Here is a 19,366-nt window from a genome sequence, read left to right as displayed (position 1 = left end):
GCTGTTCAGTGTGAATTCAGTCTGATCCTATAAAATGATACATTACCTGCTGTTCAGTGTGAGGTTCAGTCTGATCCTATAAAATGATACATTATCTGCTGTTCAGTGTGACCCATCAACTTGCATACAGGTCACTTCCCCTCAGAACCCCTTCTTTTTATCTTTTTATCTCAGTGACCAGCATGCAAGCTGATGGGAAGCACTAAACAGGAAAGGTTTAAGGGCAGTGCCTTTGTCACACTTCACAGATCAAATGTCACTGTACTTCAGTGTGGTGTAACAGCCTACTCTCTATGCCTCATGTAGATTCCCTCAGGTTTCCTCTAGGCTGGTTACTCACAGATATCTTTGTGTGTAAGGCGGCGACGTTTGGTCAGGGTGGGCTGTGTGGCTTCAACGCTGTCAGCAGGAAAGACTATCTCCTTCTTGGCCTGGGCCGGGATGTTGGCCAGCATGGTGCAAGGTTTCTGCTGCAACACACCACAAATCCTCATCCACTTTCTCCAGGCATGCAGGGAAAACTGCAACTAATTCACTCTGTTCCCACCACTTCTGTCCATCCAGCTGACCAGGAAGGCCACTGCAAGTAGATCTTACAGTACATTTAGAATGCCTGTCCACACCAACAAGTCAGCGCCTTCCATATCTCAGTCTAAGTTCTGAAGTCTTACATGGAACAGTCCAATGAATCACAATGCCTTCAATAAACCATAAGCCTGAGAGACGACACTGGTGCTGTGCTTTTCCACAGAATCCTTCCCCTCTGTCCCTCACCCACCGGAGACTCACAACAATCTTCTTTCAACAGTTGACTGACAGCTTGTTGGCAACACATCAAACTCACAACAATCTTCTTTCAACAGTTGACTGACAGCTTGTGGGCAACACATCAACTCCTGTGCATGTTATCTGCTGCCTTTCTCACTCACACACACCATGCAGTACCTGCTGCTCTACCTGTAATCTGGCGGCCAGGACTTTATCCCTGGGCTGGGGGGACCCACGCACTCCAGGAGGTCTGCCATAGGGCCCCATGGAAGGTGTGCCTGGGGCGCTGGAGGCAAAACTGCGCTGGCTGTGCATTGGTGACCATCTATCCCCGTCACGACCTGTCACACACATACCCACCACCATTCAGCACATTGTTCTATAGGCCCCGTCACGACCTGTCACACACATACCCACCACCATTCAGCACATTGTTCTATAGGCCCCGTCACGACCTGTCACACACATACCCACCACCATTCAGCACATTGTTCTATAGGCCCCGTCACGACCTGTCACACACATACCCACCACCATTCAGCACATTGTTCTATAGGAGGGTTTACTGTTCACCTTCAATTCCCAATTTGCAAAGTATTCAATTTCTTTGTGACATTGTAAAGATAATGGAATATATGAATATTTTAGTAAAGTACCAGTTGTTTCCAGCAAGAGAGTGTTCTAAAGAAAAGTATAAACAAAAAACTGAGGGGGGTGGGGGGGGGGGGGGGCTGAATACTTGCAAATCTTAAAAACACAACATTGTACAGATTTTTTTTTTTTTTCACAATAAACAGAATTCTTCATCCACTCCCTGTCTGACTAGTAAACTTACCATTTCAAACTGATGCAAGCTATAGCCAGTTTGATTTGATGCAAGCTATAGCCAGTTTGATTTGATGCAAGCTATAGCCAGTTTCATTTGGTCAGTATGTGATGCCCAAAAAACATATCACGGCAATTACCACACAAAAAATACATCAGCCAATCCATACAATACCTTAAGTTGCGGCTCACCAACAAAAGTGTGTTATGTGTCAAACTGACTGGTGCTGAGACATGGCCACCAAATCGGTATACAAAACTCACTGATTTATTTATCACTGTTTTTAAATAACTGTACCCAAAGAGTATGGTTGTAGCCAAAGCTTCAACATGGCCACAGGTCTGTATCTTTAACAAGCCTACTTCTGGCTAGGATTTTTCACAACCAAATCTTCAAATGCTTGCAAAACACATTACTCAGAAGCGTGGAGGCAAGATGGCAGATTAGATAAAGAGATGCAAATTGTTTTTCTGATCAATGCACATTTTATGTATGGCAGAAGATATGCAAATTGTTTTGCTGATCAGTGCAAATGTTATGTATGGCAAATAAAGAGATGCAAATCATTTTGCTGGTCAATGTGAATGCATATATCATCCAAATGGATTCAACCCTCTATATTTACAATGACATGCAAATATAGTTCATCCAAATGGATTCAACCCTCTGTATTTACAATGACATGCAAATATAGTTCAGATGGGGCATTTCATCAAGATTACATTTTTCTTTTATTAATTCAGGACCTTAAAATCACAGCACACTGAAACAAACAAATAAAAAAATATCTTTAAAAAAAACACCCTCACCCTGAAAATCAAAAAACATTCAAATATAACTGTGCTCCTCAAGCAAAACTCACCTGACATAGACTGGTGGGAGGAAAAAAACATGAATTTCTGGATGCTTTTGGAGTGCTGGTGTTTTTCCCATGCTTTCATATCAAAATTGACACCTGCCAACAATGGGAACCTTCCTGACGGGTCAACTGTAGAAATATACAGCTGAGGATTTTTTCAAATTTGTTGCTGTTTTCCTTTTTGACTCACATGTGTAAACAAAGTGAGTCTATGTTTTAACCCGGTGTTCGGTTGTCTGTGTGTGTGTGTGTGTGTGTCTGTGTGTCCGTGGTAAACTTTAACATTGCCATTTTCTCTGCAAATACTTTGTCAGTTGACACCAAATTTGGCATAAAAATAGGAAAAATTCAGTTCTTCCCAGTCATCTTGTATAAAACAATACTGCACCTCTGGGATGGGCACAAAAAATTTTAAAAAAAGAAGCCAAATTATATGCAAACTGAATTTACTGGGGGGGGGGGGGGGGGGGGTGATGGGGTGTTCTTGTTGTTGTTTTTTTATTCTCTAAACTCGGCACTTTGATCTGATATTCTGACACAACAACAAGAGCAGTCATTTTTTTCATTTTTTGTTCAAACAGGAACTTCTTTTGCTAAACATGGAAGCTATATTTCTGATGCATGTCTTTGCTGCAGATAATAAAAAAGAGAAATAATCTGTAATTAAACTGATCTTCCTCATCTAAAACATTACATTTTGAAATTATACTCAATACATAAAAAGCTTGTGTGTTTTACTCTCAGTGTACAGGGCTTTCACTATGTTCATTTGCCCAAGTGGTCTTTTTCGGAAAATACTAAAATCAATACGAGTGGACTATTGGCTGAGCCCTGAAGGTCATGGGCAAAAATCAATTGCGTACACATATTTATACATATTCAAAGCGCGTGCTCATATTCCTCGATCGCGAACACAATGGATGCCATTTTGTTTCAAGTTGTTGACCTGCCTGTTCAATCCTATATTCAATCGACAATACACGATAACATGTGATGGAAAGTTGGAGAAGGAGACCGTTAAATATTTATTCAGAGAAAGATTTGTGAACGCCTCATCACTTACTGGATTATGCCCCAAACTGCCATAGAAGTATCCACAAAATCAGTCGGAATTCACAGTTAAAAATAATAAACCATGAGAGTTAATACCCCTGATAAAACGTAAAAAAAATTTCCAGTCTTGACTTTTCTCAAAATGAAGTCCTTTTCATTTCATACGACATTTAGAAGTACTTGTACTTGGCTCTACATGTTATTAGTTTAACAAAATACTCAATTTTCATATCAACTTTAAAACTATAAAACTAGAATGAGCATAAAAGAGAAATTGAATCGACCATGTCGTATCGTGTGTAACTTATACATCTCTAAATCCAGAGAAAACAGCTAAATGTTGCAGTGTGATCGCGGCGATAGCCACGTCTCCTTTACTACGGACTTAAAAAGAATTTTTAACTGCCCTTAAAGATTTTTGTAATGCCCAAGATACACCAGAATAATATGATTTAAACAGCGTTCTCACTGCGAATACTGCAATCGATTTATTGCCCTTTAAAAAAGCATGTTTAAACGTTACATTTTTTAACGTCAGTTAAGGAGCCACGATAGTGTATTGGGTAAGACAGTTTCTTCTCACCTGAACAGGCGGGCTTCAAATCTGCCGTCAGGACTTTTTTTCCTTCTTTAAACCCGAAGCTTTATAATAACAAATACAGAACACATTTTAACAATTAGATTTTTTTTTTTTTTTTTTTTAAAGTGTATCACAAGTGAGTCTTGAAGGCCTTGCCTCTCTTGTTTCTTTTAGGAACAAGAAAGAAAAAAATAATAACCCCCGCTGCTCTCTGAACATAAACATAATGTGCGCATGTCCTGCACCTTTCTGCTGAGTTATCTGTCTAAAGAAGAGCAACCACAGACTATGAATAATACGGTTAATAAGCTGAAAACAACAACAACAACAACAAAACTGACTTTGCAATCAGTGTTGAACAAATGCTCTACATGAGCCTGAACATAAAAACTTCTGCAATAACATTTTGTTCTCTCTCTCACACCACACATACAGATACACGGTCACTTGGTTTTAACCCCAACCCCAAATCAAAACCACGCACCATCTGACCTTAAATCCCCAACACCATATCAATACTTAGGGGGAAAAAATAAAAACAAAAGTAGGAGCAGGATATGTTAGTTATTAAAATTCTATTGACTAAACTACTTGACACAGCAAACAGTACTTTACATTTCACACACATTTTCAGTAATGATCACCCAAAAGCACAAAGCTTTTACAGGTTAGTGGCAATGCCTGAGTTAACTAATCTGAAGCTGAAGTTAATTGAAAATAACCATAAACAATAATAATATATTGAAGTGAATGGAAACCCATGAATGTCTACATTCAATTATTTCTGACTATCTCTTCTTCAATTCACTGGATTTCAACTACTGGTAAGATAAATATTTTTTTCTTCTTGATATTATTTCCCCACTCACTATCCCTCTATCTGGCACACGTTTTGCTGCCAGACTCCAAATCAACAAATTGATGAGAATCTTAAAAACATGTATTGGAAGATCATGGTAAGATGTGGACACGTCCTGAAAATGTCTGATTTCAAGACCACTAAATCTGGTGAAGTAAGCTCAAGCCCAAGAAATTCAACCATTGCAATGGGTCCCATTCCCCTATATTTCTCAATTTTGATCAGAACAGCATGACACAAGACGGGCACCCAAATACTTGGCAATCTGGTTGCAACGACTGGTTTCTGGATAATGCTGTTACCTATACCACTATGACTGGTGGAACTGACATTTTTAAGTTACAAATTTCAACAAAATGTCTAAAATAAACAATAAGAATTGAAAAAAAAAAAAAAAAAAATCAAACGCAGAAAATATTCAAGTCAGGAATCTAAACAATGTGTGACCACCGAATCCGCTTTTCATTTCAAATGAACTGGTGGCTGTCTTAGCTATTCTGTAAGGGCACCGAAATAAGGAACATACTGACCATTTTTATTTATATCTGAATTTCAAAACTCCACTCCCATTGTTAGCACCAAAAAACCCCACAAAACAACCACCAAACCTTCTACAAGACCTGTGTTATGTAAACCACACGGTACAGCAAGAAAAAGAGTAGTGATGGATCTGTATGTCAGCGTACCACTCATGCTATAGTCGGAGAAGGGGTCAGGATGGGGTAAAGGCTGACCCCATGACCCCACACCATTCCAATCCCACACTGCCCCTGCTGGCAAAAGCAAATCACTGGGTCACTTGCTCAACTGGAGGCCATGTTCAGGGAGACAGTCAGTCGTTTCAGAGCTCAACAAAATAGGCAGTGTGTGTGTATGTGTGTGTTAAGTACATGCATGCAAATCAGCGCTTGAATAAATGTGTCTTAGTGTGTAAATATGCATGAACAAGAGAAATATAAATTATAGAAGACTCACATCAAATGAAAATAGCAAAACTAAACTCTTGAAATACACCAACCTATTCAGAAAAAAAAGAAAAAGAAAAAAATATGTCCAATACATACAGGTACACTATACTGTGCAGGCAAACTTTGTTCATGACTGTAACTCGTTCAGTGATCAGTATTCCAAACACTATTATAAGAAGCCTGTGATGACAGTTATTCCAATCCTAAGCATGCAGGTTACCCTCTGATACCTTACAAACATCAATTCACATCATTTTCAGTCCAAACTCACTCATTTCAGGGCAGATCTATATAAGGCATGCCTGTAAATGTGGTCCAAGCCAGGCCTCAATGGTCACAAGGTACATTTGCCAGTTTAGTAATGTTTGATTTGCAGGTATAATATACTTTTAATTATCCAGTCATTAAACGCCTGACCCTCAAGGTATTTTGTGGTGCATGCTGATCCAATATTGTACATGACTGTTATGAAAGCACTCCATGCTTCGCACCACTGAAATCCTCAGAACATTACATGCCAGACTGGACATATCGCTCCAACGGCCAGACTTGTCATCTGTACTGACCTTGTGCGGAATAGGAGCCATCACGGTTGAGGGACGGACGGACACCCGGGTGCTGTGAGGAGGGAAAGCCACCATAGCCCTCCTGGCCAGGCATGCGAGGCCCCAAGGCGGAGGCATGGCCTGCGTAGGGGTGGGAGCTGCCATAGGCCTCCCCTGGGCCGTTGGCTCGAAAGGCAGCTTGTTGGCCGGGAAAGCGAGGTGCGTAACTGGTGTCCGAGCTGGCTGACGATGGGCGGAAAGGTTGGCCTGGGTGACTGGAGCTGAGCACGAATGGAAGAGTTCACTTTAAGTTGTCAGGACAACACTGCCAATGAAGAGTTTTAAGTTGTCATAAGGACAATGCTGTCAATCAAGAGATATAAGTTGTCATAATGACAATGCTGTCAATGTAAGTGTAAAGTGTCATGACAATGCTGTCAATGAAAGTGTAAAGTTGTCATGACAATGCTGTCAATGCAAGTGTAAAGTGTCATGACAATACTGTCAATGAAAGTGTAATGTGTCATGACAATGCTGTCAATGAAAGTGTAAAGTTGTCATAATGACAATGCTGTCAATGTAAGTGTAAAGTTGTCATAATGACAATGCTGTCAATGTAAGTGTAAAGTGTCATGACAATGCTGTCAATGAAAGTGTAAAGTTGTCATAATGACAATGCTGTCAATGTAAGTGTAAAGTGTCATGACAATGCTGTCAATGAAAGTGTAAAGTTGTCATAATGACAATGCTGTCAATGTAAGTGTAAAGTGTCATGACAATGCTGTCAATGAAAGTGTAAAGTTGTCATAATGACAATGCTGTCAATGTAAGTGTAAAGTTGTCATAATGACAATGCTGTCAATGAAAGTGTAAAGTTGTAATAACGACGGCGCTGTCAATGAAAGTGTTGTAAGTTGTCATAATGACAATGCTGTCAATGAAAGTGTTGTAAGTTGTCATAATGATGATGCTGTCAATGAAAGTGTAAAGTTGTCATGACGATGCTGTCAATGAAAGTGTTGTAAGTTGTCATAATGACAATGCTGTCAATGAAAGTGTAAGTTGTCATGACGATGCTGTCAATGAAAGTGTTTTAAGTTGTCATAATGACAATGCTGTCAATGAAGAGTTGGAAGTTGTAATAATGCTGTCACTAGTGTCAGTGAAGTATTTATTAACTGAACAAGACTTGCTGTATCATTTAAATAACCGACCATGGCATGGTTACACACAATGTTCCCTGATGGTATTTTTCTGATGTAGGTGACAATACCATTTCAAATTTGGTAGACAAAAAAAACCAAGTGGAGGTTACTACAATATCACAGGTATGTTCAGATCACCTGGCACACTTACTTTTCCTGGCCAAAGGGATACTGGGCACTGTCAGGCCTGCCAGGGAAGGGTCCTGTGGCACTGGGAGGGAAGCCCTCTGCCGAGCGGCGGAATGCATTGGGCCCAGCTTCACCACCCGGGCCATTGGGGAAGGGGGATGTGCTGGGATTGGACGTGGAGGAGGGACGACTCCCGAAACCAGTGCTGGAGGTGGTGGGGGGTCCTGGGGAGGGGAATCCACCTGGGGTGGGGCTGGGGGTGGGCTGGCCAGGCCTGGACTGGAAGGTGGCAGGGCTGGAGGCCTTGCCCGGCTCGTCAGCGAAGGGGTCCTGCACACTAACGCTGTCGGCAGTGGGGGGTCTGGAGTTGGGGGTGGTGCTGGGGGGCAGGGCCATACTGGTGCTGGAGGAGGTGGAGGCGGTACCCATGGTGCCCCCAGTGCTGCTGCTGGCTGGGGTGCTGGACAGGGGGCTGGGCGAGGAGCTGACTGCACCCCCACTGCTGCTGCTGCTGCTCCCTGCCATGGGCGGCCCAGGGCTGGGGCCCATCCCACTGCCCGAGCCAGGTCCTCCTGGCCCCATCATGCCGTGCGAAGGCCCGTAGCTGTTGGAGCCCATGTGCATGCCGGGCCCCATCATGCCAGAGGGTCCCATCATGGAGGTGGCCGAGTTCATCATGCCCCCCTGGGGACCCATGCCGCTGCCCATCATGCTCTGTCCCGATGGCCCCGATCCCATCATCATGGCGTTGGGGCCGTGACCCATCATGGGGGAGGGGCCGGAGCCCTGGTGGTGGCCCCCCATCATGTTGGGGTGACCCATCATGTTGCCCCCCATCATCATGCCGGGGGGGCCCTGACCCCCAGGCCCCATCCCTCCCCCCATCATCTGACCCTCCCCGCCCTGCAGGAAGGGTGGAGGCATGCCGCCACCCCCTCCTGGGTACCCCCCGTCCATCATCTGGTTGTTGGGGCCCGGTGCCTGCTGGAAGGCATCCTGGGAACTCTGGGAACCTGCAACCACCGTCACTCTGTTACACAACGCGCTCCATGGCAACATACGTCTCCATCAATATCACCACTGACTGACCAGTTAGCACCATGTGCGTCTACTGTCTAATGCTCGCAACACCTAGCCATGCCAACAGTACACCTTACACTCACATAAAAAAGTTCAGCTTACCAAAGGTGCAAATACTCAAAAACAATCAGGCATTATAACATTTTTAAAATCTGTAAGACGTAAAAAAAATAAACCAGGAAAAAATCCCAAACATACACCTACATAATCTCATGTTCACACACACACACACACACACATTCTGATTCATGCGCTTCAAGAACTCAAAATATCAAAAACACCATCCCCAGATATACTGATCAGTATGTATCAGCAGATAATAGCTGAGGACTTTGTTCAAACATTAACATTCCATGACAACTAACAGTACACTGGGACTGGAAAAGAGATCCATTTCCAGTCCTATTCTTTATAATAATAATAATAATAATAATGAATATTTGGACGCCCTATCTCCGGAGAGCCCCAGAGCGTTAACAAAATGTTTGTAATACAATTACACATACATACATTGATGCAGATACACTTCATAACATTCATTTGCCTATACACATCACAAAATAAACAGGTCACACACACACACACACACACACAACCAGGCATTCATACCAATACAGCCCCATTCCTCTCACCATCCACCAACAATCGTAGCCAGACACACAGGGCAGGAAAACTAATCATAACAACTGTGGAAAAGATGAGTTTTGAGAGCTGATTTAAATGAGGACAAAGACTGAGTGTGTCGGACAGAATAACGGAGTTTGTTCCAGATGACAGGTCCAGTGAAAGAGAAAGCACGTTCCCCATGGAGTTTCTTTCGCCTGTTCTTTACATTCAAGAAAGTAACCTCTGTAAATAAGATCTATTTCTTGCTAAAAAAAACAACCAATAATAAAAAAAAAAAATAAAATAAAACAACAACAGAAAAGCAAAACAAACATTCAAAAAATTATATTGTACAGAAGTCCTTAGTAGTTAGGCACTGCAAGGAACACCAGCATATCTACATCTGTTTACTTAAAGTTCAGAGACCTGAAAAATACTCCCCAGTACGCTGTCCTCAAGCTAACTACTGTGAGAACACAATGGGGTAGGGATGTCCTGAAAAAACGTGACTGCAGATGAAACAATGGTCTGTCAAATGATGAAAAATGTGTCACAAGTTTTTGGACCCAAGGAATATGGGTGTAGTAGCAAGCCATTTAAAAGCTGGTAGGGGGTGTGTGAAACCAATTTGACAGGCCACTGTGAGGGCTGATGGGGACAACCCTGTCTGAGGTCACACCTGGGTACTGGCACTGGGTCAACCACTCCTGTTCCCAATCCCTGCCCTTGTGTTACCTCTTGTCTATTATATTCCACAATTTCCCCCAGACTCAACGTATCACTGGAGACAATATAGAGACAAGAACATCAGTCTCAGAACAATGGAGACAATATAGAGACAAGAACATCAGTCTCAGAACACTGGAGACAATATAGAGAGACAAGAACATCAGTCTCAGAACACTGGAGACAATATAGAGACAAGAACATCAGTCTCAGAACACTGGAGACAATATAGAGACAAGAACATCAGTCTCAGAACACCGCAGACAATATATAGAGACAAGAACATCAGTCTCAGAACACTGGAGACAATATAGAGACAAGAACATCAGTCTCAGAACACTGGAGACAATATATAGAGACAAGAACATTAGTCTCAGAACAATGGAGACAATATAGAGACAAGAACATCAGTCTCAGAACACTGGAGACAATATATAGAGACAAGAACATCAGTCTCAGAACACTGGAGACAATATAGAGAGACAAGAACATCAGTCTCAGAACACTGGAGACAATATAGAGACAAGAACATCAGTCTCAGAACACTGGAGACAATATAGAGACAAGAACATCAGTCTCAGAACACTGGAGACAATATAGAGACAAGAACATCAGTCTCAGAACACTGGAGACAATATAGACAGACAGGAACATCAGTCTCAGAACAATGGAGACAATATAGAGAGACATGAACATCAGTCTCAGAACAATGGAGACAATATAGAGACAAGAACATCAGTCTCAGAACACTGGAGACAATATAGAGACAAGAACATCAGTCTCAGAACACTGGAGACAATATAGAGAGACAAGAACATCAGTCTCAGAACACTGGAGACAATATAGAGACAAGAACATCAGTCTCAGAACACTGGAGACAATATAGAGAGACAAGAACATTAGTCTCAGAACACTGGAGACAATATAGAGAGACAAGAACATCAGTCTCAGAACACTGGAGACAATATAGAGAGACAAGAACATCAGTCTCAGAACACTGGAGACAATATACAGAGACATGAACATCAGTCTCAGAACACTGCAGACAATATAGAGACAAGAACATCAGTCTCAGAACACTGGAGACAATATACAGAGACATGAACATCAGTCTCAGAACACTGGAGACAATATATAGAGAAAAGAACATCAGTCTCAGAACACTGGAGACAATATAGAGAGACAAGAACATCAGTCTCAGAACACTGGAGACAATATAGAGAGACAAGAACATCAGTCTCAGAACACTGGAGACAATATTGAGAGACAAGAACATCAGTCTCAGAACAATGGAGACAATATAGAGACAAGAACATCAGTCTCAGAACACTGGAGACAATATATAGAGAAAAGAACATCAGTCTCAGATTACTGGAGACAATATAGAGACAAGAACATCAGTCTCAGAACACCAGAGACAATATTGAGAGACAAGAACATCAGTCTCAGAACACTGGAGACAATATAGAGACAAGAACATCAGTCTCAGAACACCGGAGACAATATAGAGACAAGAACATCAGTCTCAGAACACTGGAGACAATATAGAGACAAGAACATCAGTCTCAGAACACTGGAGACAATATAGAGACAAGAACATCAGTCTCAGAACACCAGAGACAATATATAGAGACAAGAACATCAGTCTCAGAACACTGGAGACAATATATAGAGACAAGAACATCAGTCTCAGAACACTGGAGACAATATAGAGACAAGAACATCAGTCTCAGAACAAAGCTGAAGCCCCCACATGCACTGGTTTTATTTTCTTGTATGCACGTGTCCTGGACTCTTACAGCAGAGCTTCAGAGAATGATCCTAACAGTGGAAATTAGATGATTCAAGACACTGCATCTCCTACTAATTAGATGATTCAAGACACTGCATCTCCTACTAATTAGATGATTCCGGACACTGCATCTCCTACTAATTAGATGATTCCGGACACTGCATCTCCTACTAATTAGATGATTCCGGACACTGCATCTCCTACTAATTAGATGATTCCGGACAATGCATCTCCTACTAATTAGATGATTCCGGACAATGCATCTCCTACTAAGTGCACAGAACAAATGAAGAAGAAAAACCATTAGACAGCACCACTGGTGCCCTAACCCTAACCCTAGGCCAAAGAGAAAAAACCGAAAATGAGACGGCTTAGCCCTGTAACAAGATCCAACGGGTTCTCCAAGACCATCCTTTAGCAAAGTTCACAGAATAGTGCAGGGGAAAATGAGACGATGGAGACAGCGAAAGAAGTGGGCAGACAACATCACTGAATGGACAGAGAGGAAATTTGCCCAAACTCAGGCCCTATTCCACAACTGCAACAAATGGAGAATGTTGGTAATTCGTTCAGTAGTGCAGCACCCAAACGAGGTTTCATGACCAGTGACAGTGATAGTGACTTACAAAAACACTTTGTGTTATGAAAACCTCACTCAAAAGATGTTATGAAATTACGGCAACCATTGTTACATTCACACATGTTAAAATTCAGGTCAATTCAATGAGCAGTGTTGCCTTTTTCTGTAAAACACAATGACCAGATTTAAAAAAGAAAAGTGTATACTTTCTGTTTGGTTAGATACATACCCATTCTTTCACTTCTTTCCAGAAAATCCGAAATTTTAATTAACTAAAAAAAAAAGTTACGTTTTCTTTTTGGTTATATACATAGACCCCTTTCCCCCTTCTTTTCAGGAAATTTGGTAGGCTCTCAGATTTAAGAGAAAAAAAAGAAAAAGAAAAAAAAAAAGCAGCTTTCTTTTTGGTTAGATACATAGACCCCTTTTATAACCCCCAGGATTCTTTTCAGGAAATTTGGTAGGCTCCCAGCAATTCCACAGCTTGAAGCAACACTGCCCAAAAGTGACCACAAAACAGGGTCTTGAGACCTTCATTGTGCATACCTGAGGATGGCTTTCTGTTTCTCTCCCTCTTCGTGTTCACCATTTTCCTACCTGGGGACGGTACTCGTTTCTTCTCTCTCTTCCTGTCCCCGGAGGTCTCCATCTCGGCAAGAATGGGCGCCGGATCCACGCCTCCCAGGTCAAACTTGCACTCAAAGGAAAACAGGTAGCGGATGTAGTTCTTCTTCAAGGTGAAGGCCGCACTGGCTGAACAGCCAATGTTGACGATCGTGCAGATTTCTTTCCACCTCTTGGCTTTGTTCACCTGTGCAGCGTAAGCATTCAGGATGTGATAACATTATGATATTAATCCACTATAAAGAGATCATGCTGTATGAAATGCATCATTGGACTTATCTGCTAAATCAGTGATATCAAAGCATGAAAAGAGCTCAAAGTTGTGTTGACCACTCCAATGATATCAGAATGAACGTCAGTCCAGAGCTCAGCTGTCTCTGTTAACCAGTCCACTGTACTGTTGTGCATCTCATATGTGTCCATTTTTCATACTGCTGCATGCCTGTTGAACAAAAGCTATTTTCCTTTCACAGACTGGCAACAATTAATTCATAATGGGAAACAACCCAAACGTACAATGTTCCAGAATGTTAAAGAATAGATTTCTGTCCCTTCAGTGTACACTGCTCCAGAATGTTAAAGAATAGATTTCTGTCCCTTCAGTGTACACTGTTCCAGAATGTTAAAGAATAGATTTCTGTCCCTTCAGCTGTATGCTCCAGAATGTTAAAGAACAGATTTCTGTCCCTCCAGCTGTATCATCTTCAGAACATGGCTGGCACAAAATTCCTGCTTTTTCTTTTTATCAAATTGTGAACCGACCCTCCCAGTTGAGACTGTGCGGTTCCCAGTGCTTCACTGGATACTGTATTAAGTTTGCTGGTAACAGATCAGTGATTTCTGTCTGTGTGTAATATCTTTTCCAAATAGTTTTTCATAATTACAAAATAAAAAAGACAGCAGGATTTTCGCTGAAATCCTGCTTTTAAAAAATGGGTCCATCTGTTATCAGCAACAACTGATCAACATTCTTTACCCCAAAACTGTGCTTTGGAAAACAAATACACTTGCAGATAGAAAAAAAAAGAAGAAAAAAAAAGGGTGGTGCAGCATTATCATAATGCACTCTCCCCTAAGACAACAGTCTAGATTTTACACAGGGAAGTCCGTTGTGACAAAAAGTTATTCAACACAACAGACAGTGGTAACTCACTGCCAGTAATGCAATGCAAGACACAGTGGTAAACAGTCACTTATCTCCAGTAATGCAACACAACAGACACAGTGGTAAACAGTCACTTACCTCCAGTAATTCAACACAACAGACACAGTGGTAAACAGTCACTTACCTCCAGTAATGCAACACAACAGACACAGTGGTAAACAGTCACCTCCAGTAATTCAACACAACAGACACAGTGGTAAACAGTCACTTACCTCCAGTAATTCAACACAACAGACACAGTGGTAAACAGTCACTTACCTCCAGTAATGCAACACAACAGACACAGTGGTAAACAGTCACCTCCAGTAATTCAACACAACAGACACAGTGGTAAACAGTCACCTCCAGTAATGCAACACAACAGACACAGTGGTAAACAGTCACCTCCAGTAATTCAACACAACAGACACAGTGGTAAACAGTCACCTCCAGTAATGCAACACAACAGACACAGTGGTAAACAGTCACCTCCAGTAATTCAACACAACAGACACAGTAGCAAACAGTCACCTCCAGTAATGCAGCACAACAGACACAGTGGTAAACAGTCACTTACCTCCAGTAATTCAACACAACAGACACAGTGGTAAACAGTCACTCACCTCCAGTAATTCAACACAACAGACACAGTGGTAAACAGTCACCTCCAGTAATGCAACACAACAGACACAGTGGTAAACAGTCACTTACCTCCAGTAATTCAACACAACAGACACAGTGGTAAACAGTCACTTACCTCCAGTAATTCAACACAACAGACACAGTGGTAAACAGTCACTTACCTCCAGTAATGCAACACAACAGACACAGTGGCAAACAGTCACCTCCAGTAATTCAACACAACAGACACAGTGGTAAACAGTCACCTCCAGTAATGCAACACAACAGACACAGTGGTAAACAGTCACCTCCAGTAATTCAACACAACAGACACAGTGGTAAACAGTCACCTCCAGTAATGCAACACAACAGACACAGTGGTAAACAGTCACTTACCTCCAGTAATGCAACACAACAGACACAGTGGTAAACAGTCACTTACCTCCAGTAATGCAACACAACAGACACAGTGGTAAACAGTCACCTCCAGTAATTCAACACAACAGACACAGTGGTAAACAGTCACCTCCAGTAATTCAACACAACAGACACAGTGGTAAACAGTCACCTACCTCCAGTAATTCAACACAACAGACACAGTGGTAAACAGTCACCTCCAGTAATGCAACACAACAGACACAGTGGTAAACAGTCACCTCCAGTAATTCAACACAATAGACACAGTGGTAAACAGTCACCTCCAGTAATTCAACACAACAGACACAGTGGTAAACAGTCACTTACCTCCAGTAATTCAACACAACAGACACAGTGGTAAACAGTCACTTACCTCCAGTAATGCAACACAACAGACACAGTGGTAAACAGTCACCTCCAGTAATTCAACACAATAGACACAGTGGTAAACAGTCACCTCCAGTAATTCAACACAACAGACACAGTGGTAAACAGTCACTTACCTCCAGTAATTCAACACAACAGACACAGTGGTAAACAGTCACTTACCTCCAGTAATGCAACACAACAGACACAGTGGTAAACAGTCACCTCCAGTAATTCAACACAATAGACACAGTGGTAAACAGTCACCTCCAGTAATTCAACACAACAGACACAGTGGCAAACAGTCACTACCTCCAGTAATGCAACACAACAGACACAGTAGCAAACAGTCACCTCCAGTAATTCAACACAACAGACACAGTGGTAAACAGTCACCTCCAGTAATGCAACACAACAGACACAGTGGTAAACAGTCACCTCCAGTAATTCAACACAACAGACACAGTGGTAAACAGTCACCTCCAGTAATTCAACACAACAGACACAGTAGCAAACAGTCACCTCCAGTAATTCAACACAACAGACACAGTGGCAAACAGTCACCTCCAGTAATTCAACACAACAGACACAGTGGTAAACAGTCACCTCCAGTAATTCAACACAACAGACACAGTAGGCAAACAGTCACCTCCAGTAATTCAACACAACAGACACAGTGGCAAACAGTCACCTCCAGTAATTCAACACAACAGACACAGTGGCAAACAGTCACCTCCAGTAATTCAACACAACAGACACAGTGGTAAACAGTCACCTCCAGTAATTCAACACAACAGACACAGTGGTAAACAGTCACCTCCAGTAATTCAACACAACAGACACAGTGGTAAACAGTCACTTACCTCCAGTAATGCAACACAACAGACACAGTGGTAAACAGTCACTTACCTCCAGTAATGCAACACAACAGACACAGTGGTAAACAGTCACCTCCAGTAATTCAACACAACAGACACAGTGGTAAACAGTCACCTCCAGTAATTCAACACAACAGACACAGTGGTAAACAGTCACTTACCTCCAGTAATGCAACACAACAGACACAGTGGTAAACAGTCACTTACCTCCAGTAATTCAACACAACAGACACAGTGGTAAACAGTCACCTCCAGTAATTCAACACAACAGACACAGTAGCAAACAGTCACCTCCAGTAATTCAACACAACAGACACAGTGGTAAACAGTCACTTACCTCCAGTAATGCAACACAACAGACACAGTGGTAAACAGTCACCTCCAGTAATTCAACACAACAGACACAGTAGCAAACAGTCACCTCCAGTAATTCAACACAACAGACACAGTGGTAAACAGTCACCTCCAGTAATGCAACACAACAGACACAGTGGTAAACAGTCACCTCCAGTAATTCAACACAACAGACACAGTGGTAAACAGTCACCTCCAGTAATGCAACACAACAGACACAGTGGTAAACAGTCACCTCCAGTAATTCAACACAACAGACACAGTGGTAAACAGTCACCTCCAGTAATGCAACACAACAGACACAGTGGTAAACAGTCACTTACCTCCAGTAATTCAACACAACAGACACAGTGGTAAACAGTCACTCACCTCCAGTAATTCAACACAACAGACACAGTGGTAAACAGTCACCTCCAGTAATGCAACACAACAGACACAGTGGTAAACAGTCACTTACCTCCAGTAATTCAACACAACAGACACAGTGGTAAACAGTCACTTACCTCCAGTAATTCAACACAACAGACACAGTGGTAAACAGTCACTTACCTCCAGTAATGCAACACAACAGACACAGTGGCAAACAGTCACCTCCAGTAATTCAACACAACAGACACAGTGGTAAACAGTCACCTCCAGTAATGCAACACAACAGACACAGTGGTAAACAGTCACCTCCAGTAATTCAACACAACAGACACAGTGGTAAACAGTCACCTCCAGTAATGCAACACAACAGACACAGTGGTAAACAGTCACTTACCTCCAGTAATGCAACACAACAGACACAGTGGTAAACAGTCACTTACCTCCAGTAATGCAACACAACAGACACAGTGGTAAACAGTCACCTCCAGTAATTCAACACAACAGACACAGTGGTAAACAGTCACCTCCAGTAATTCAACACAACAGACACAGTGGTAAACAGTCACCTACCTCCAGTAATTCAACACAACAGACACAGTGGTAAACAGTCACCTCCAGTAATGCAACACAACAGACACAGTGGTAAACAGTCACCTCCAGTAATTCAACACAATAGACACAGTGGTAAACAGTCACCTCCAGTAATTCAACACAACAGACACAGTGGTAAACAGTCACTTACCTCCAGTAATTCAACACAACAGACACAGTGGTAAACAGTCACTTACCTCCAGTAATGCAACACAACAGACACAGTGGTAAACAGTCACCTCCAGTAATTCAACACAATAGACACAGTGGTAAACAGTCACCTCCAGTAATTCAACACAACAGACACAGTGGTAAACAGTCACTTACCTCCAGTAATTCAACACAACAGACACAGTGGTAAACAGTCACTTACCTCCAGTAATGCAACACAACAGACACAGTGGTAAACAGTCACCTCCAGTAATTCAACACAATAGACACAGTGGTAAACAGTCACCTCCAGTAATTCAACACAACAGACACAGTGGCAAACAGTCACTAACCTCCAGTAATGCAACACAACAGACACAGTAGCAAACAGTCACCTCCAGTAATTCAACACAACAGACACAGTGGTAAACAGTCACCTCCAGTAATTCAACACAACAGACACAGTGGCAAACAGTCACCTCCAGTAATTCAACACAACAGACACAGTGGTAAACAGTCACCTCCAGTAATGCAACACAACAGACACAGTGGTAAACAGTCACTTACCTCCAGTAATTCAACACAACAGACACAGTGGTAAACAGTCACCTCCAGTAATTCAACACAACAGACACAGTGGTAAACAGTCACCTCCAGTAATTCAACACAACAGACACAGTGGTAAACAGTCACCTCCAGTAATTCAACACAACAGACACAGTGGTAAACAGTCACCTCCAGTAATTCAACACAACAGACACAGTGGTAAACAGTCACCTCCAGTAATGCAACACAACAGACACAGTGGTAAACAGTCACCTCCAGTAATTCAACACAACAGACACAGTGGCAAACAGTCACCTCCAGTAATGCAACACAACAGACACAGTGGTAAACAGTCACCTCCAGTAATTCAACACAACAGACACAGTGGTAAACAGTCACCTCCAGTAATGCAACACAACAGACACAGTAGCAAACAGTCACTCACCTCCACAAAGCCGCCCTTCTCACGGACGCAGTGGTAGAGCTTGTATAGGTCGAGGGGCTGCTTGCTGATGTTGGGCATGGTGGTGATGGGGGAGCCCTTCTCCTCCAGAAAGGCCAGCAGCTTGTCTAGGAATGGGCGACGGTCCACCTCCATCCCCATATCATACAGCTTCGTCATGTCTGACGCTTTCTGTGTCATCATGTCACCCACCAGGTTAGTTCACAGAACAATGCAAAACAAAGAAACAGTCGTAACTGTGGGTGTGGGTGTGTAGGTGTGCGTGTG

The 19,366-nt window shown here is 42.3% G+C and overlaps 1 protein-coding gene across 10 annotated transcripts in view; it reads right to left on the bottom strand.

The window, feature by feature from the left end:
* The window catches only part of LOC143297726 (trithorax group protein osa-like), a 70,683-nt gene that overhangs the window by 7,704 nt on the left and 43,613 nt on the right, over window positions 1-19,366 (bottom strand). For 6 of the 10 annotated variants that reach the window (XM_076610147.1, XM_076610149.1, XM_076610154.1 and 3 more), the window contains 7 exons: window positions 19,082-19,270; window positions 13,174-13,387; window positions 7,815-8,805; window positions 6,480-6,739; window positions 5,632-5,718; window positions 946-1,109; window positions 341-470 (listed from right to left, as the gene is read on the bottom strand). In XM_076610147.1, the coding sequence (XP_076466262.1) occupies window positions 341-470; window positions 946-1,109; window positions 5,632-5,718; window positions 6,480-6,739; window positions 7,815-8,805; window positions 13,174-13,387; window positions 19,082-19,270 (2,035 nt within the window). The remainder of the gene's footprint in view (window positions 1-340; window positions 471-945; window positions 1,110-5,631; window positions 5,719-6,479; window positions 6,740-7,814; window positions 8,806-13,173; window positions 13,388-19,081; window positions 19,271-19,366) is intronic. The other 4 variants (XM_076610153.1, XM_076610148.1, XM_076610150.1 and 1 more) reach the window with 4 other exon arrangements.

This window comes from Babylonia areolata, chromosome 23 (genome assembly GCF_041734735.1).
Source record: "Babylonia areolata isolate BAREFJ2019XMU chromosome 23, ASM4173473v1, whole genome shotgun sequence".
NCBI lineage: Eukaryota > Metazoa > Mollusca > Gastropoda > Neogastropoda > Buccinidae > Babylonia > Babylonia areolata.
Note: the sequence above shows the minus strand (reverse complement) of the source record. Positions and strands in the feature narration are given on the sequence as shown.